This window comes from Dasypus novemcinctus, chromosome 7 (assembly GCF_030445035.2).
Source record: "Dasypus novemcinctus isolate mDasNov1 chromosome 7, mDasNov1.1.hap2, whole genome shotgun sequence".
Taxonomy (NCBI): Eukaryota; Metazoa; Chordata; class Mammalia; order Cingulata; family Dasypodidae; genus Dasypus; species Dasypus novemcinctus.
In genome coordinates this window covers 16,473,930-16,494,432 of record NC_080679.1, presented here as the reverse complement: position 1 = coordinate 16,494,432, position 20,503 = coordinate 16,473,930, and the positions used below count along the sequence as shown (strand labels likewise).

Sequence of the window (20,503 nt, the reverse complement as noted above, 5' to 3'; positions counted from 1 at the left end):
GTCCATAGATAAACACTAATAGACCGTAGCTTTCCAGTTACCTGTAACACTCACTGCTGAGTGCTAATTGTTTTCTTCAATCTTAGAAAAATGTACGCAAAATTGCATCATTCAACCCTAAAGGAAAGAGCACAATGGTTATGGATGCTTGTTGTTCCGTTTCTTCTTTTGGTTCTAATAGGGGGAGAAGGGTTTTCCTGGACCTCCTGGTTCTCCTGGCCAGAAAGGATTCCCGGGCCCCGAAGGCTTGCCTGGACCACAGGGACCCAAGGTGTGTCTTCCCGTAAACTTGGAAAACCTCCGATCCACTGAATCCTTCTTTGTGCCGCCCCCTGGGTTGTTGAGAACCCCAGAAAATTCCACATCCCAACCAAATAGTGGGTGCCATGAAAAATTCACGGCCTCCAATCTTAACTGGGCCCTCAGAACTGCCTTCTCTTCAGACTATTCCCCACCATCATCTTCAAGCCCCCTACTCAACCCCCGCCCCCTTCCGCCTCTCCCATCAACACAGTTCCTAAGACGGCATCTGCCCTAGCTTCTCTCCTCCAATGGAAAGGATGAACTCTTCAAGACTTACTCATCCTGATGACAGGGATTCCCACAAGAACGTTGTCTTGGTACATTCCAACTTTCATTTCAGTCTTTAAACAGGCAAATATTAAAGGCATGCTCAATGCTTCTCCTCAGTCAACTATTCACTCCTCAGCCAACCCTAATTTGCCTTCTGCCTTCCCCCTCAGCCCCTTCCCTCACTTTTCTGAAAACGGTCTTGCAGAGATCACCCCTGTCCTCCAAGTGGCCAATGTCAAGGGCTACTTATGTGTCAGGTCAGATTTGACCAGCCTGCTGCTTTGTTCCAAACTGGGAGCTACTTTCTTCTCCTTGAAATACTCATTACTCTTTGTTTCTGGAACCCTCCTTTCCCTGACTCCCTTCCTCTCTCCCCAGCCTCCTCTTCCTTCGTGGATCCTTCCTCTCAACTGGTCCCTTCAGGGCTCCCAAAGTTCTGACCAGAGCCTGCTGCCTTCACTCATCACACAGTTTTATTTCTGTACAAAAAGGGCTTGGTTTTAATAAATACCCTAGAGTATTTGCTAGATTACCGCAGAACCAATCGATTTGCTGATTGATCTTTCCTGCTGCGGACATTAGCCGGACTTCAGCCAGGGCTCTCAGGCCCTCCTCACCGACTCTCAGACCACAGGCCTCCAGCAGGCTGTGAACGAAGTAAAAGTTACAAACGATAACCATAATAATTCATTTCTGCAGAGTCTTTTTAAATTCCATGAATAGCATATGAGAGGATTATTAGAAGAGCACATAATGTAGAACCGAACATTTATTCAGTACTTTCTCGGTGCCAGACCCTGGATCACTTATTCCTCCGGCATCACCTTCACTCAGTCCGTCCATTGATCCCAGAAGGCAGGACCATGATGGCTCACAAGTGAGGTTCCATCATGGCCTCCTTGTGAATGAGGAGACCGATACAGCACTTAGGGGCTTTATCCTAGGTCACACAGCTCATAGGTGGCAAAGGCAGAGTTCAAACTCAGTTTTCCATGATTCCAGAATCAACCTCCTGCAACCAAAGAAACCAAACTCACAGTAAAGATGCAAAGACGGGCTGATTTCCAGAAACCCTACCAATTTCCATTTCTACCCCAGGCTCGCATGCATTCTCTTTCTCCACTTCTGCTTCCTCTGATCCTGATTTTGAAATTGTCATTCAGATTCTGAGCAGTATCTGCACATTGCCTTCCTCTAGAGGTTGGCTTTGGAATGTTCTCCATTTCACTGGTCGAATGAATTTGCCATTTCAACCCTGGACTTAGATCAGCCTGATACTAACTCCTTCCTCTCCATTAATGCTCCCTACACACTGTGCTGCTTCTTTTCCTTCAGCATTTCTTCAGAGATGTCAGCAATTCATTAAAATAAGAGTTGCAAACATGGGATGCTTAGAATGAGAATCGTGGTGTGCAGATATCATGTCAGATATCAGCAAATCTGTGTCCTTGTTGTCATGGAGTTGATATTTGAAAGCCTGGCTTGCAGGTGTAGCCAGCCACTAAGGGCAACGTGGTCAAAGACCAAAAAAAGTCTTTCCAGATGTATAAATCTCCTGTCCTAATTTTAATTTCTTTCTATATGAGAAAATTTACAGCAGGGAAGTAAGACCTGCGAGCCCCTCTTCTGCCTTCCGCATAACACAAACAGCATCCTACAGAGAAAGGTTTCAAGTCATGCACCCAGGAATTCCCCTTCAGTCAGGAAAGGCTGACCATGGCCTTGACAGTCTAACCCAATCTCAAAAGACTCTGACAGCTTCTTCTTAATTAACCAATACCAGACGCCTATCGAGACTCTGAGGAGTGATGAAAACAGCCTTTGGAAAGTGGAACTTGCACCCGAAGGCTGAGTTAAAACAGCCTCCATTTAAGGTTATTCTACCAGACACAGGGCCTTGCAAAAGGTATTCATTATGCTCCTAAAGCAGTTTATCTTGGGTACAGGCAGTCCTTACTTCGCTATTTATTTACTTGTTATAACATTTTGTTAATAAAGTATTTCTGTTGCAGAGAAATATTGGCTGCCCTTACCTCCTGCCATTGTCATCGTTTTGGTCTTCCTTATCAGACCTCAGCAGCTGTCTGGAAAACGTGGGGCTTTTACACTAGTGCTTCCCGGACTTTAATACACACACAAATCACCATGGAGCTTGTTAACATGCAGTTTCTGAATCTGTAGGTCTGGGGGTGGGTATCCGAGGGGGGAGAAGCAAGATGCTGCATTTCTAACCAGGTCCCAGGGGATGCTGTGCTGATGTCGAGGTCCCGGGACCCCACTTAGCGTAGCAACAGTTTGAATGAATTTATTTGTCCTATTGGATAAATATTTTCGCTCCAAAGAAACAAGCCAGAAGTAGTTGAACCATCTTCCCAATGTAATGATCACAAGGCAAAAGAGCTAGGCCTGTGGGGGATAAACCTGAACTTTTCATTTACAGATGTCTTGGTGCTAAATAATTTTCACAGTGTTTTCTTTCTCTTTCTTTCTTTCTTTCTTTCTTTCTTTCTTTCTTTCTTTCTTTCTTTCTTTCTTTCTTTCTTTCTTTCTTTCTTCCTTTCTTCCTTTCTTCCTTTCTTCCTTTCTTCCTTTTTTCTTTTTTATTTCTTTCTTCCTTCCTTCCTTTCATTCTCTCTCTTTCTTTCTTTTTTCTTTTTTTTTCATTTGGATGCAAGGGCGCTCCAGGACTTCAAGGACTCGTTGGTCCCAAAGGTATAAGGGTAAGTAGTTCAACAAGTCATCCTGATTGATGACAATTCTTCCTTTAAAAAAAAAAAACTCTGCTTCATAAAGTTATATAAATGTCACAAAGGAGTACATTGTGTTTAATGCCATATATGAAGTTCAAAAAAAAGGTAAAAGTAATCTATAATGTTAAAAGCCAAAAGAGTGGTTACCATGTTGGGGCAGGCATTGAATGATGGGAAACGGCATGAGGGAAACTTCTGGGGTGATGGAGAAGGTCTAATTGGAGTGAGGATGGTGGTGATACATTCTCCAAGGCGGTCACTTCAGATTGGAGCACTTTATTGCATGCAAATTGTACCGTTAAAATCTATGCCCCAAAAGCCATAAACAATCTTAATTACCTTTTAAAAGGTTACACAAATGTAAGACTGACAAAGGTTTGTCAAACTGTTTTTTGTTTTCAAATCATTTTTTGGCCATTCCCAACTATAGACACAGAAGTGATTATTGGGAATGGTAAATAATTTTACTTTGTATGTTAAACATTTAAGAAGTGTTTTTCTTGTTCCCCTTTCTCCTTTTTATGTCTTTAGGGAATAACTGGATTACCAGGATTTTCAGGTCCTCCCGGACTTCCAGTAAGTAATGAGAAAAATATGTAACTGGAAAAGCAAAAAGTAAGCTCATAATTTATAAAAACGTTAAAGTAATAGCACAAGGAAATATGTACTGATACATTTGCTACATGATGAAAATAGCACAGTAGAATCACATAAGATATTATAGAATGGATTTGTACGACATAGGAGTCAAACTGGATTTCCTGAAATATAAACAGCCTCAGACATGATAGGACAGAATAGAATAATTCTGTTTAATAGCATAGATCAGTAAAGTATTTATCTCTGTATACATTTCCCTCTTTTTTTTTCCCCTTCTTCTCCTCCCAGCTTAAAGCAGCATTTTAAGGAACTCTATTATATTTAGAAAAGCTCTTTGTTTTATCTAAAATATTTGTATCTCACTTCATAATTCTTTAATTAGCACATTTTGTTTGCTATGATTATAAGAAACAACTATTTAAATGTCCTACTCAACTAAGTGAGTCAGTCCTGTCCCTCACCTTGTACGCCTCTGCTATTTCTCTCTCATCCCAGGAGCTTGCGATTATGCCTCATCTCTGAAACTTGCTCCTTTGCAGGGCATTCCTGGCGGAACTGGACCTTATGGACTTCCCGGTTTACCAGGATGCAATGGTTCTAAGGTGTGTACTTCTTGCACTGAAGATGATTAATATTTATCGATGTTTTGCTGCATGAGTAGATTAGGGTGAAGTAGCAATGAGATGGAGATAGGCATTCCTTGAAACTTTCCTTTAGACTGAACCAAAGGTGTGTGTTTTCAGGACAGCAACCTGATTTTTCAATCGGGATCCTTCCTATTTCTTCTCTCCTTATTCCTTGCTTTCTAGCTGTCTTTTAAGGAACTTCTCCCATGTTCTCCCACAAAAGATAACTGGGAGCCAATCAGTTCTTTTCACCCAAGGTTGTGAGTGTACGTGAATCAGACTCTAGGCCTTGCCTGCAGAATCGATCTTTAAAAAAGAATGCCTGAGCTCTTCAGTAGTCACTCGTCTCCTTTTGTTTCCTAACTCTGCACTCCTTTTCCCCAGAATGGTGGCCATGAATGAACTAATTATTAAAGTTCAGGGAAACAGCAATTAAGTTCTTGGCACAATTAGACTTTTGCCATTTATGCACAGTTTGAGAAACAGTAGATTCTAAGCCTGTTTTCAATTAAGATAATGGTTTTCTGGCCTTCTGCCTCATGACCCAGTAGCCATAAAGACTGGGTTGCTTTGTCTAAATTTACCACCTCAAGCTCAGAAGAGGGAAACAGAGAAAACACATGAATAATCTACTATGCTATTCTAAAACAACTAAGAAGAATGACAAACTTTTCATGTCTTTCAGGGTGAGCAAGGATTTCCAGGACTTCTGGGGACACCAGGCTACCCGGGGGTCCCGGTAGGTTCCAATTTCTAACTCCCCATCAAAGACATAAAATGTGAACAAAAGTATTCTACCTCACAATGACCATATACTCAGATCCAGCATGACCTTGGAGAAATCTGGAGCAGCCAATAGTTACTACTAAGAGTTGTGAAATGGATGAATGAATAAATGCATCATGAGTTCAGGTTGGGACTTGGAGACCTTATTTTGCTCTTGAGACGTTCAAGTGGAGATGCATAACAAGCAGTTGGATTCTTTCAGAGAAGGAGCCTGGACAGGTGGTGGCCCAAGAAGTGAGTGTGGAGAAAAAAGGCTTAGAGCTAGACTTTGAGAACTTTCACATGTAACAGGGAGGTCACAGAGAAGGTGCCTGGAAAGGAGGAGCAGCCTTTGTGGTAGAAAGAAATAAATGCTAAGGAGAAAAATTAAGCTGGAGATGGGGATTGTATTATGGAGGCCCAAGAAAGTTATATTTCAAATTGCAGGGAGTGACCTCCAGCTGCCTAAGGCCCCTAAGAAGTCCAGAATGTGAGGGCTGGTATCTCGTCACTGGCTTTAGCAATGTCAAAGACATTGCTGACCTTGGCAAGGGATACCTCTGTGGTGGGACATAGGCAAGAGGTGGATTGGGAATGCCCTCAGGAAGGACCCGGAGAGGAACACAATGGGAAAATCACAGATGGGATAGAAGAGTATTAGAAGGACGGTAAAAAGAGTAAGGGGAGACTTGTTTGTTTAAATGGGAGACACCTTGAGCATGTTTAAAAATCAGTGGGAAGTATTCAGTGGGGTGAGAAGGCTGAATAGCGGTGGAAGGACAACCAAGAGTAGGCTGTGTTTACCTTGGTAGTTAATATGCTGTTCCTTCTCCTAGGGTGCTATTGGCTTGAAAGGAGAAAAGGTATGTGATCTGTGATATACTGTCATTGAAAATCTCCAGTTACACATACGAAAATGACTTCTAGTAAATGACAAGATATAAGTAATTACAAATCAGATTCTATAATTAAGTCAGAATCCATAATAACTGAGACACGACATTTATTCCATTGAATATCTTCTGGCTCTTTTAATGAGTGGCTCATAACTGATATGGGTTTTGTATCATCCACTAAGGAAACAGGGTTTAGAAGAAGGGAACTGGCCTCATGTCCAGGGGTGCCAATTTGAGACCAGAAGTGTATCTTGGGAAAAAATTCATTGTCCTTGTGTCTTTCATCCTCCCACAGCAAATTTATAACAACAACTTAGGAAATCTGAAAATGCTTTTAATTCTTCAAAATGAAATAACTACATGATCCTAAATCATTTCTCTAAGTATACATCCTGGGAAGCACTTTTATCCTTGAAGCAGTAAAATAAGCTTGAATAAGCTTGAATAAGCTTAAAGCGATTTTGAAAATATAGCATTGATTGTATTTGGTGAACCCCTTCATTTTCAAGGGTGTTCCTGCTAAAGAAGAAGATGTAGAAATTGATGGAAAAGGTGACCCTGGGTTGCCAGGAGCTCCAGGATTCCAGGTACAGCACTTCAGAAATCTCATTCACTCTCTGTTGTGGAAGATGTAATGATGGTACATTCATTTCTAAAAGAAGAATTTATCATGCGTCAACCTTACATTGGACAGGCAGAGAAGGCCTTATTGAGAGGGTGGCAACTGGGTGAAACAAGAGGAGAGCAGAAGTCTGCAGATATCTGGAGAAAGAAGTCCTAGCAAGGACCCCACTCTCCCTCCCCCTTACCCCCAAAAAGGAAAAGGAGAGACAGAAAGATAAAAGCACAATTTTGAAAACTTCTAAGTAAAGCAGTTGCTCTGGTCAATTTCCTGGAAATGGTGTCATCAGGATGACAGCAGGTGTCATCAGGATGGTTCTGGTAGCCTGTGGTGCGTGCCGACACACTCTTGAGTCTTTGTCATCATGAGCTGCACCATTTAGAAGGGAGAAATTATGCTTTTCTGATTTTATCGGAATATTTCAATGCATTCAATTAATGGGCATCATTCTTACATGAGAAATGAAAGTGAGCTTACTCTTCTTCTTCTCACCATTTCAAGGGTTTGCCAGGCCCTCCAGGTTTCCCAGGACCGGTTGGCCCTCCTGGCATGCCAGGATTCTCTGTGAGTAGAAAGTCACCATTGCTATTGGCTCAGGAAGCTAATAAATTAATTATTGCAAGAGAGTTTTGTTGTTGTTTTTTTTTTTGGCTGGATGTGTTTCCAACTGTAATTTAATTTGTGGATTTTTCTAGGGCTTTCCAGGAGCCAAGGGGCCTCCAGGACCTAAGGTAGGTTGTGATTCATTGTTGTATTAGCCAGAACACCCTAAACCATCTAAAAGCCAGACCCTGTCTGAAACCGCACAGGGTTCGCTGCCAGGAGCTACTGTGGCGTGCGCAAGGGATTCCCAGGAAGGCAGGAGCCTGCGCTGCTCTCCACCTCACTCCTCCCTTCTCCTGGCACTTCAGTAACTTGATCCCTGACACAAAGACTCAAACTATAAGGACCTCCTCAACAGGAAAAGGTCAAGGATCCCTCAGCCATTGATTTCCCACTTCTTATAATGTTGTTCATCATCCAACGCTTCATCCTAAAAATCTTTGTCAGGGGCTGCTTCCACAACCCAACCTGACCTCATGCTGGCAAATAAAAACGGACTATCAGGTACTCATTAAGAAGGGTCCTGCTTGTGTTTCAGGCAAAAAGGCTAATTATTGGTTAAAGAAAAGGTTGGATGACACTGGCTTCCTCCAGGGAATTAGTTCTAAGCACTTACCTCTTAATTACTACCAGTTAGGCTTTGCCTGTGGAGACTGCCCCGGGTGCTTACACGTTTATTATTTCATTGACTTGGCACACACAGACACACACGCAGACCCCTTCTGTGAGATGGTTAGGTGCAGGTGAAGTGAATTGTCTGAGGTTAAATGGCAGAGCTGAGATTTAAAGTCTTTTGATTCTTCATCTTGGGCTTTTCTCTGAAATTTGTGGGCTCATGCAGACTCGAGAGCCAGAAATTAAGGAGATGTTGGCTGAAATGATGGAAGGGCTACAGGTCGTGAAGAGAAACTAGTCACGTAAGACTTAGCTCATGTTGCTAAATTATTAGGGTGGTCAGGTAGCTTGAAGACTTCTCAGCTGGTCTGTTTTCTCAAGTTTTGAATTTCAGATCTAGGAGTAATCCTGCCGTTCAGTTACCCACTCCTCTTATTTTTTTTTTTTTAGACAAGAAAAGAAGGACACTAAGAAGTTAATTATTCAATAGCTTTCAGAATCACAACTAGCTAGTAGCTGAGCCAGATAAGTCTTTTGAGCACAAGGTCTTTCCAGTCCTCCTCCATCTTGCATCTTCGTTTGCTGTAGTAAATAAATGTCTTAAGCTTTTCTGCCCTCAAGAGCTCCACCTTTAAAAGAAAGAAGACCCTGCTGTACTCTAAGAAATAGCTAAAATCACTTTCATAATTCCCACATTAAAATTAAAAGAGGGGAGCAGATGTGGCTCAAGCAGTTGAGTGCCCGCCTCCCACTTCATAGGCCCTGGGTTTGGTTCCCTGTGCCTCCTGAAAAAACAAAAACAAACAACAGGGAAACGGACTTGGCCCAGTGGTTAGGGCGTCCGTCTACCACATGGGAGGTCCGCGGTTCAAACCCCGGGCCTCCTTGACCCGTGTGGAGCTGGCCATGCGCAGTGCTGATGCACGCAAGGAGTGCCCTGCACGCAGGGGTTGTCCCCCGCGTAGGGGAGCCCCACGCGCAAAGAGTGCACCCGTAAGGAGAGCCGCCCAGCGCGAAAGAAAGTGCAGCCTGCCCGGGAATGGCGCCGCCCACACTTCCCGTGCCGCTGAGGACAACAGAAGCGGACAAAGCAACAAGACGCAGCAAATAGACACAGAGAAGAGACAACTGGGGGAGGGGGTATTAAATAAATAAATAAATAAATCTTTTTAAAACGCAAACAAACAATAAGCAAAACAAATGAAAAAAAAAACAACTCAGGGAAGCCGATGTGGCTTAGTGCCGGCTTCCCACATACGAGGTCCCAGGTTCAATCCCCAGGACCCTGTACCTGAAAAAAAAAAAAAATTAAAAATAGAACTGTTCAGTTAAAAATATTGGAACTTTAACATGTTTTGACTATTTATTCTTATTTATTAAAAATAATAATTTGGTTTTGTGTTTTCTTACAGGGCCACATGGGTGAAAACGTAATAGGACAAAAAGGAGAGCGGGTAATTCAAATACTTAGGGGCAAGATATTTTGAGCACTGTAGTACAGCCGCCTGTACATTTTGTTCAGTCGCCATCCTGAACAACGAGCGTGTTTGCTGGGTGGACAGCTTTCGTGTGCTCTATCTTCCTGAGTAAGGACTAGTGGGGAAAAGTGGATGTTTGGCTTCTCATCCCTATGTGTATTTGTCTTTAGGGTGTGAAAGGATTAAGAGGACCTCCTGGACCTCCAGGAGCAGTGACTGTGACACTAACTGGCCCAGACAACAGAACGGTAACTCGCAACCAGGTTAGGGGTGGAAGTCCTCGCGGCTGCTCAGCTCTTCCACCAGCGCTGTCGTTTCAGCCCAGCCCTATCCAGGGGCCTTGGTTTCATTCCTCCCATTTACCTTTCAGGAGTCAGAAAACAGGAGAGAGGGACATTCTGAGGCAAGCGACTTCCAAGCTTCTTGAGGGTGGAGCCTGCCTCTGGTTTTACTCACTCCTGTATCGCATTTCCTCTGACTGTCCCTAAGGCAGACGAGATGTTCAGTGAGTGATTGTGAATCAGTGATAGCAAAGCAGGTGCATGGTTCTGACTCAAGCAGATGATAATAACCTAGAGATGGATGCAGGTGTGTCGCAATCAAACAGCCCGTGGTTCCCCTGCCATTGCGACTCCAAGGACATCGTGACCCCCACTCCTCTGCAAAGACACGCAGACAAAACGTTCTTTTGATGTTAGCATTCACTTCTTGCTCCCAAAGCAGGGTGACGAGGAGGACCAGAGTATGGAACTGAATTGAACGTTTAGAGCAGTAAATCTACCGCACAATGTACCTATTCTAGACACTGGGACCACCCTGGAAGGTCTGGGGGGGAGATGAGGAAGCGAGGGGACAGCTAACAGTTTTCTTGTGAATTAACTAATAAAGACAAACCATCAGTCTTTTTAAATTTATGATTAATTTTTAATAACAGCTTTAATTGAGATAATCTGCATTCCATAAAATTCACCCTTTTCAAGTGTACATTTCATGTTTTCTAGTTATAATTCATTTTAACAGCTTTATTGAGATATTCACAATTCATGCATTTCACCTATGTGCAATTCAAGGGCTCTTAGTGTAATCACAAACTTGTGTTCCTATCACCACAATCAATTTTAGAGCACTTTGTCACCCAAAAAAGAAACCCCCTGTCATTCCAAATATAATTTTTAATGATATACAGTATCAAACCAAAACTAACAAGAGTTAAAGCAACACATGGTAAAATTGGTAGGCCAAAAACTCACATTAAAGACTGAGAAATTGACCTCGGGAAATAACTGAACTATTCAAAGGCAATAAACAAAAATAAAATTAATATAGGCCAACATTTTACTCAGTAAAATTTGTTATTGAAATAAATAATTGATAAAAATAAATGAATAAATAAATCGTATCACAACAAAATCTAGGTCAGTAAGATTTAAACTCAGGAAAAGAAGCGAGTTTGAAATAAATGATGCCGTCAAGACAACACTCACATTGGGAAAAATATAATTAATAAAATGTGATAAGGACAGAAAAAAAACTCAGATGAATGAATTATATCCTCATTATAAATTTTACATTTACAGGAAATAATTGCTACCAATATAAATACTTTTATGTATTAAAAATTAAAATAAAATACACTAGAAATGATCAGATTGTGCCTTTAGGATGTTTACTCAGAAATTAAATTAGTTCAATATAATTTAAGCCAAAAGATAATTTCTTTTTTAAAAAGTTTCTGTATAGTTTCAGCAGTGTTTTAGTTTCCTAGACTACAGATACCATGGGATGGCTTGATTTAAACAGTGAGAATTTATGAGTTCACAGTTTTGAGGCTGAGAAAATGTCCAAATCAAGGCCTCATCAAGGTGCTCCTGGACTCCTCTGTCACACGGCAAGGCATGTGGTAGTGTCTGCTGATCTCTCCCTTCTCTTCAGTGATTTCAGCTTCTTGCTTCCATTTATGTTTTATTTGTCTGAATTTCATTCTCCTGAAAAGGACCCCGGTAACATGATTAAGACCCACTCTAATTAGAGGGGGTCACTACTTAACTGAAGTAGTCTCACCCACAGGAATGAACTAAATCCAAGAACATGTTTTACCAAGGTACACACAGTTTCAAACAATCATACGTGGATTCACAGACATAAAGGTTGAAATGCGAAAACTGATAAGTTCTGCTGAGCTAGGTTAACATGATGTACACTGGTAGCTTGTAAATCCAGCTTATTGACCAGAGAGAGGATTTTTCCAAGTATAATGACTGAAATCTTGTTTTATCCATTCATAACAACCTTGAATTGTTTTGGTGGCAGGACCTCAAAGGAGAGAAGGGAGAAAAGGGAGAGATGGGTAAACCTGGACCTCCTGGCCCCAAGGTGAGTCATGTAGCACATTGAGTATCCTATGTACGTGTTTTACGAACATATGTTGATGTATGTTCTACTTTAAACCTTAACATTAGCTAAAACACAATATTTGACTGCAGAGATCATGACTCTACTAGAATTATTTTACATCCACATCTATCCTAAAATACTTGCACTGTTCCACATGCATCCAATATCACTCATTTTTTATAACATCTTTAGTGTCTGTTTTTGTTTTTAGCATTTGTTTTTTAAATCAGTGCTTATAATTAAGATTTTCCTCTTTGATGATTCATCATTGGAACATTTGAAAATAGAAAAATCAAAAGGGGCAAATTAGTAGAAATCATGAGTCAGGAATCAAGAATTCTTAATACTTGTCATAACTTTAATTAATACAGGGACCACCTGGAGAATCTTATGGATCTGAAAAGGGTGCTCCTGGGGAACCTGGCATGCAGGTAAACTTGGAAATTCAGGGCCACATGCAGGCTGTATTAGGACTGTGCAGGTTGCAAGTTTAAGATGCCCAACTCAAACCAGCTTAGGTTTAAAAGAAAAAAAGAAAAAGAAGGTTTGGGAGATAGAATTTATTTGCTCAAGTGTCTGAGAAGCCCAGGTCAAGAATAAACTTTAGGGACTTCAGAGCCTGAAATAATATGGGCAGGCTTCTCTCCAAATCACTTCTGCATCTCTCTGCACATTGGTTGTCTTCTCTCCTTCGGCAGGTGGCAGGGGCAGGGGAGGGGAGGGGAGGGAAATTAAGAGCCAGTAGGAACAGACAACTCCAGGTTAATAGAAGAAAGCGAGGACCTTTCTCCTCGTACCCTGATAAACAATCCTAGAGAATTGTTCTGCTTGGCCCAGCTTGGGTCATATGTCTTGCTCTTGAAAAACTACAGTGGCTTGGAGAAAAAGGTGCTATACTTGGCCTTGCCAGTTAGACTGTGAGCTACTGTGATTGACAGCAATTCCCCAAAGGAAGGGGTCAGCCGTGACCGGAAAGAGACAGCATGGGATGGAAGAGGGACCCATACCCCAGCCAGCCCTATTCTGGAAAGATTTGAATATGTATATTGTTTGAAAACTCCAAAAATTACACATTGAGAAAGGTTTTTATTTAATTTTTCCTAAGAAAAAAATAACTAGCCAACGTTATTTTTAATTCTATCAAGAAGGATAAATACCAAAAGCTGTGTCTGTTTGCAATATTCCGTATATATATTTATTTAAATCTAGGCAGGAATTGTCAACATTTTAAGTACATAAATTAACTGTGGACATCTCCCTCTTTCTAGGTTTCTTTTTCATTTCTCTGCTCAGTGTTTCCTTGATTTTCTTTCCAAATTTAAGACAGCATCAATTCTAATTTAAGCTTGGCTGATAATTTGCTCTATTCCTTCCTTTGCCCCTCCTTACATCCCCATTTTGACTGGCTTCTGCCTTCCCTGGCAGGAGGTTGGCGCGTGTTCTGTGATTAAAAGCTTTTCCAGCTAAAACCTGGATGGGGGACCTCACTTAGGCTTTCTTGCCTGAGGTCAAGAGATTATCGTATCATTTACGTTCACCATATTTTTATTAAAATATCCATATATATTGAATTATATGCTTTTTTGTTCTTGTTTTAGGGAAAACCTGGCAAAGATGGTGCCCCTGGCTTCCCTGGCACACAGGTAAGGAAATTATTGGGCCCATTGCTGTTGTGTAAATGTCAGTGAAGGATTTTTGAGAATTTCTGAGAGTCACTAAGTAGTTAGTAACTTGCCAAAAGCTTAAGATTTTTAAAATCTACATTTGAGAATCATAGTTTTACACCCACGTTGTGGCCCTAGGTCATCTGAAGACAACATTTTTTTTTTTTTTCAGAGAGGCATTCCAATTGTTCCTGCTTCAAACAGAGAAAATAGTTCAGTGTGTCTACTGATCTGTTTTCTTTTGCCCTTTTCTTTAGGGAGCCAAGGGTGACAGGGGCGTCCCTGGATTAACAGGGGAAGACGGCATTAAGGTAATCCCCTCCCTGATAGCCTCCTTCAGCCTTTTCTAACTGCCTGTTTGTCCACCCTTGGCCTCTCCCCCCACATCCTAGATTTAAGTATAAGGAATTGGAATCACAGCGTTCATTAAAATACCTTAGTGTGTTTATCAAGAAGGAAAGAGAGACGTGGCAACTTTACTTACACATTTCAAGGGTGGTTTTGGGGAAAATTATTAAACTTAGTGTAATTGCAGCTGGCAGACTTAGGACCAGTGAGATTTCGGATCCCTATGAAGAAGGTTGGAAAAAATCTGTGAGCAGAGGGAAGTTTCTGGTCATAAATTGTCATATGATCTTCAACATATCTTGTGTTACAATGAAGGATTATGCTCAATTAATGGCACTCAGTTCATTTGTTTCTGATAACATGCTAAAGACATTTTAAAATAACTTATATATGTAGATTCAAGATGTAGCTTGTAGTAATATTACTTCCACTCCCTTGAATTCTGAAATGCTCTCTTATGTGGGAAAACTGGGGGATAGTTAGAGCTGGTACACTGGGGATTGCATAAAACCCATGGTCTGATTTTTCTCTGCCTCTGTTCTGGGTGGGAACACATGAGTTTGCAATGCATGTGAACATCACCCACTGACAGTGGTGGCATAGAAGAAACTGGCAGAACCACTCAGGGAACAACGACTTCTCCAGAACTTTATAGATAAGATTCCTGACCCATATACAGGTCCTCTGGGAAAATAATCTCAAGTCACATTTCCTTTATTTTTAACTTGGTTTGTATTTGACATATAAATCATTTAACTTTTGTCATTGATTTATAGTCTACTATGTCTTTTGCTTAGTAAAATATGCTAAATATGTAAATCCTTTTCATTAGGGTATTCATAATTTATAACTTTCTGTCTTTTAACATAGGGGTGGAAAGGAGATATTGGCCCTCCAGGATTTCGTGGCCCAGTAAGTATAATTAAAGCTATTATCAATTTCATGTTGCATCAATCCCATCCAAGTTTCAAGGAAATTTTGAACCAATGTGGTTCATCAAATGTTGTGATAAATGGAGATCATAGCATTTATCTTTTTATCAAAATGGGACAAAAAATAGCTGTTGTCATAATTTGGACATTTGACTTTCCCAATTGGTCCCTAGAATCCACTAGTATAAAGACTAGCCTCACTCTGACACCAACGGCAAATGTGGAGGTCCTCGAGACCACACTTAGGTGTGAAAATTCACTAGAAGTTCTGACAGAACTTACTGAAAGCTGCTATACTCATGGTTACCGTTTATTGCAGCAAAAGAATGCAGATTAAAATCAGCCAAGAGGCACCTAGTGCAGGGTCCACAGGAGTTCCAACCGTGAACTTCCAGTTGTCCTCTCCTAGTGGAGCAGTGGACAGTGCTAACTTCTCCTAATAACCATGTGTGACATTCTGCACGGAGCACTGCGAACCAGGGAAACTCACTCAAGTCTTGGTTATTGTCTGGAGCTTTTGCTGGGTGTCTCAGGTGCATAGACAGGGTCAACCATCCATGTGACTGACCTCAGTCTCCATCTCCTCCAGAGGCCAAGTTGATGCCATGTGTCCCTAAGTTCCCACCGTAAATCACACAGTTAGCATATACTATATACTAGCTGACATGGACCAAGGCCCACAGGTAAACAAAGACCCTTACAAGGCAAAACATTCCAAGGGCTTAGAGATGACCTTCCAGGAGCCCAGAGCAAGCCCAGACCTCTGCTTGGACAAGGTCGATCCTTTACTGCATAACTAGTAATGCCCATCCTGGTCTGATCAGACTGGGCCCAAGGTGACCCTGCGCCCTCGGGGTAGAGTAAGAGGGCTGCCATGGGAGATATCAGGGGCACTGGAGGGTTGAGCGAGCCAGCCCTTCACCTGGGCCCAGCTATGACAACTCTTTTTCTTTAAGGCTTCAGAAGTTCAGGGACAGAAAAGAAACAATCATCCTATCCCAAGTACTACTGCAGTGGGTAACACTCCCCTTCCCAGCATGGACTTGGGTTTGATGTCTCTCAGCTCTGACTGTGGGGTAGCCACATTCTATACTCAGTGATGTGGCAGCTTCAGGAAAGGAGTAAAAGGGACCCAGGCTCTGAATGAAGATATCTGTTAATCTCCTGCCTCAAAAGTCAGTGACTCCTAAATCACTGTGTAGAGCAAGGCGGCCACATGTGATTGTGCAGGTTGGGCAAAATGGCACATGTTGGCAAAAGAGTCGTGGGCAGCGGGGAGGGTGTCTTGTTAAAAATGGAGTTCTTAGACTCCGAAGCCAAGTCGTTTAATTCATCTGCATCGTTATATGAAAAGCAAGTGATTCAGATGCAAGTAGTCCCAAGACACTTTTACAGATTTACCGTGAAGATTAAATGGGGAAATTTGTGAAAACACTTAGCATGGAGGCTGACACTCAGCAGATACACATATATTATGAATTGTATGATGGAGAGTATTACATTATTGGTATTACTAGCAATATTTTTATGATTTAAAAAATATTACTTAGGATACCTGCTAATTCATCTTTAAACAAGTCAGCAAAGTAACTGGCCCCAGCGGCACATGAGAAAACAAAACAGAGTTTATAAAACCTTTTATTTTATTTTTATTTTTTTTAAAGATTCATTTTCTTTATTTCTCTCCTCTTCCCCCTGTTGTCTGCTTTATGTGCCCATTTGTTGTGTGTTCTTCTGTGTCTGCTTGCATTTTTGTCAGGCAGCACCGGAAATCTGTGTCTTTTTGTTGTTATTGTTGTGTCATCTTGCTGTGTGAGCTCTCTGTGTGTGCAGCACCAATCCTGGGCGGGCTGCACTTTTTTTCATGCAGGGCGGCTCTCCTTGTGGAGCACACTCCTTGTGCTTGGGGCCTCCTACACAGGGGGCACCCCTGCATGGCACAGCACTCCTTGTGCGTGGCAGCACTGAGCATGGGCCACTTTACCACATGGACCATGAGTCCCGGGGTATTGACCCCTGGACCTTCCATACGGTAGGCAGATGCTCTATCAGTTGAACCACATCTGCTTCCCTGCAAAACCGTTGATATTACCATCTTCTTTCCTTCAAGATAAATGTTCTGAGTTCTAAGTAAAATCTACTTGTCGTGGGCACTTTTGAGAAGGTCTTAGCATTCCTAGCTTGCTGTGTGTTTACTTATACTCATTTCCATATAATTCTGCAGCTTTTACTAACTTCAAAGGAAGTTCTGCTTGCTTAGAAGGTTGTTAAGGAGATCAGCAGTAAGTGCACCTAGCATGCCTGAAAAAATATTCATCAATTCAGGTAGACGATATCCTGCAGTTTAGAGGAATAAGACATACCAATATTTTCTTATGTGTGTACCCCACATATTTTGAAGTACATTTAGTGGATTAGGGCCTGCATTTTTAAAAAGTGAAATAGAATAGAATAAAAATATCTTTGTTAATATATGCAGAAATAGCAAGGACAATTTTGTGAAACTCTGATTTCTGTGTCTACGTATGTATATTTATAAATCTGGGTGTGTGTGTTGGGTCACATTATAAAATGTATTTCTAATAGGAATCCCATGAAATATATATCATGATACCAGAAATGTCAGATTTTATTCCTAAAATTTTCCATCTACAAATATGTGACTATCATATTCCTCTAGCGCATACCCCTACAAAATCAGGAAAATTTGAAAAATATCTTTGTGTCCAAAATGAAGAAATTGAAGTAATTGCATTTGGTGAGTCATCCATAAATAGCCATCTTTTCTCTTTATTCACTTCTTGCTCCTTTAAGACAGAATATTATGATGCATACCAGGAAAAGGGAGACGAAGGAAGTCCAGGTCCACCAGGGCCCAAAGGAGCTCGTGGCCCACAGGGTGAGGCTCAATCTCTTCCTAAAGCATTTGCTGGTCATTTCCCTGGCACATGTTTATAGACCGAGGACTGTTTCCTGGGGGGTTAGGGGATCTCCTACTTTTCATTCATGGTCTAGCATTTAAATTATCTTCATGTAGAAAAGCATGAAATTGAAGCCTGGCAAGTGTAAAAAAACAACTATCCCAGTGGGATCACAACGGAGAAATTGTAGAGGCCTGAAAAGCTGTAACAGGCAAATCCCCAGAAATTGCGGCAAGGGGCCTGAAAGCCCTAATATCCTGACTCCCAAAACAATCCTCTGGCACTATGGATTAAATTAGCACTTATGTAACTATCCCTTTTTTTAGAGTAGTTGTAGGTTTACAGAAAAATATGCATAAAAATATTATGCAACAAAAATGCACAAAACACAGAGTTCCCGTATGCCATCAGAATAGTGGTATGTGGGATTGGAGCGGTACATTGGCTATATTATTGTACTGTTAACTATAGTCCGTGGTTCACATTAGGGTCCACTGTTGTTCTAGGCCAGGAGAGCTCACTCCTGCTGCCCAGGCGTTAGAATCCTGGGAGCCATGTTTCAAGGTCCCATCCCCTGCAATTCTGATTTACTCAGTATGGAGGAAGGCCCCGGACACTGGTAGATTTTTAAAATTATCTAATGTGCCACCAGGATTGAGAACCACTGATCTAGGCAAATTATTGGCATAAACAGAACTTCAAAGGAGAGGCTTACTTAGAGCAAAAGTCCCCAGAGTATTTAAGTAAATGGGCAGACAAATATAAACATAGAAATAGATTTTTTAAAAAATCCTGTATACCCACTGTAAATCGTTCACACATATCAAAGATTTAGAATACCATGAAATATGGCAGCTTAGATTCACCTGGTCAAACATCAGGTCAAATGCAAATGGCTGCTTTTGTTTTTCTTGAACATTCCCGGCAAAGTCTCAACTACAGAGCAGGCTCTTAGGAAATTGCTGCTGAATTGTTTGAAAATGATAAAATTTACTTCTGAGTTTTAAACATGTCAGCTGGGTTTCCTCTCAGCAGTTTGTCTACATACATGAGTTTTTCTGGTATTTATTCATGTGAGAGTGGGGTAAAAGTATGAAAATTATTACTATATTTCAAAAATTGAGAGGAGGTGCTTATATCTTTACAAGCATCTAATATTATGTATTTACAGGTCCCAGTGGTCCTCCTGGGGTTCCTGGAGCTCCTGGTATGTACACATTTCTTGGGGTCACAAATAGAAGTGCCACTAAAAAGGAAACAGAGTACCCCACTCTCTGTTAAGGTTGCATTGTTCACCTAGGACAAAGGCTTCATGAATTCATCTAAAATTAGCTCCGACCTCTTAATTATTACCTCTGTAACCTACAGTGGATCAAGGGAGGAGGAGTTTATATAGAAATGCTCTTTTTTACTTCTGAAAGTTTTCACCTAAGCGTGAAGCCCCTAGTGTCAGAGAAGTTTCAGAAGCCTTGAAACTCAGAGAAGGCACCAAGGTATAAAATATGCAACAAGGAAAAACATGCAGCGAACTGTTGACAGGGGGTATCTCTTGACGCTGGGAAAAGGGCCAAAGGACATTTTTGAATTCTAGTCAGCGATAGGGGAGACCGGGTGCCCAAGAAGGAACAGGCTCTTTTGAGAAGTGAGTGGGTGAAAAGTACAAACCTCTCCAAAGACATCAATTAGAAGGATTTGCCTTTATGCTCAAAAATATATGGTAAGAAATAATCAGATATTATCCCCACTGGCTTCTCAGCCCTTTGGTCTTGACTGTTGAAACGTTCACATGGCGAAGACTGGAAATGTCTCCCTTCTCGCCACCCTTACTGGCTTAGAGCGGCAGATAAAATGGGTTTTGTACTACCTGGCACAGTTCCCCACGATCATGCCTTTTTAAAGCTGGAACAGTCGTCAAGGATAAAATTCAGTTACAGCTTTACCTTTTCCTTTGGGCCCCTGAGAGGTAAGCATCCCCTATTCTCTAACAAAAATGATATTTACAAAATAGCATGTGTTCAAGAATATCTCAAAAAGTCCTTTTAAACAAAAAGACTGCAGTGCATCTCCAATGCCAGTTCAGGGTCTTGTAATACATTCCATAAGTCATCTTGTGCGAATGAAAGGTTCTGTGGTTTGCTGAACTAAGAGTAGCTGTTTAATAAAACCCCAGATGAAGGATGCAAGGTCATTCACTCTTTATTTTATGTACTTTAAAAATGTAAATCATGCACTTACAGGAATATATTGCTTGTGTAATTAAAAAAAATAAAATGTAATAAAATGATTATTTTCTCCAAGGGTCATCAAGGCCGGGTCTCAGAGGAACCCCTGGAATGCCAGGCATGAAAGGAAGTAAAGGGGAGCAAGGACCCCCAGGAAAGGAGGCAGTGGGGCTGCCTGGCTCCCAGGGCTGTCCTGGGCCACCAGGCCCTCGTGGGTTGCCTGGACCTCCAGGACCACCAGGTAAAGATGCCCAGTGGGATGCCCTTTGTGTACATTGCCCAGTGACAGGTGTGTGCCTAGCAGGGGCCATGAGCCTTGCTCACAGCTTGGGCACCAGCCTTTGTGGGTTGCATGAGTCATGTTCCCAATCGCGTTTAACTTTATTCACTGTAAAAGAAACTATGGTGGAATGCTATTTTGCAAGTGCAGCATATCTTTAGCCTGAGTTCCTCAAAAGCAGTGTGGGAGGCAGGGACAAAAAGAACGAAATGGA

The 20,503-nt window shown here is 41.5% G+C and overlaps 1 protein-coding gene across 4 annotated transcripts in view; it reads left to right on the top strand.

Annotated features, from left to right (window-relative positions):
- COL4A3 (collagen type IV alpha 3 chain) overlaps nucleotides 1-20,503 on the top strand; it is a 157,694-nt gene that overhangs the window by 76,435 nt on the left and 60,756 nt on the right. For all 4 annotated transcript variants that reach the window (XM_023587511.3, XM_004453877.5, XM_058300012.2 and 1 more), the window contains 19 exons: nucleotides 182-271; nucleotides 3,249-3,293; nucleotides 3,855-3,899; nucleotides 4,463-4,525; nucleotides 5,235-5,288; nucleotides 6,151-6,177; nucleotides 6,720-6,797; nucleotides 7,334-7,396; nucleotides 7,528-7,563; nucleotides 9,463-9,504; nucleotides 9,699-9,776; nucleotides 11,839-11,901; nucleotides 12,294-12,353; nucleotides 13,521-13,565; nucleotides 13,844-13,897; nucleotides 14,805-14,846; nucleotides 17,681-17,765; nucleotides 18,959-18,994; nucleotides 20,086-20,250. In XM_023587511.3, coding sequence (XP_023443279.1) covers nucleotides 182-271; nucleotides 3,249-3,293; nucleotides 3,855-3,899; nucleotides 4,463-4,525; nucleotides 5,235-5,288; nucleotides 6,151-6,177; nucleotides 6,720-6,797; nucleotides 7,334-7,396; nucleotides 7,528-7,563; nucleotides 9,463-9,504; nucleotides 9,699-9,776; nucleotides 11,839-11,901; nucleotides 12,294-12,353; nucleotides 13,521-13,565; nucleotides 13,844-13,897; nucleotides 14,805-14,846; nucleotides 17,681-17,765; nucleotides 18,959-18,994; nucleotides 20,086-20,250 — 1,171 coding nt within the window. The remainder of the gene's footprint in view (nucleotides 1-181; nucleotides 272-3,248; nucleotides 3,294-3,854; nucleotides 3,900-4,462; nucleotides 4,526-5,234; nucleotides 5,289-6,150; nucleotides 6,178-6,719; nucleotides 6,798-7,333; nucleotides 7,397-7,527; nucleotides 7,564-9,462; nucleotides 9,505-9,698; nucleotides 9,777-11,838; nucleotides 11,902-12,293; nucleotides 12,354-13,520; nucleotides 13,566-13,843; nucleotides 13,898-14,804; nucleotides 14,847-17,680; nucleotides 17,766-18,958; nucleotides 18,995-20,085; nucleotides 20,251-20,503) is intronic.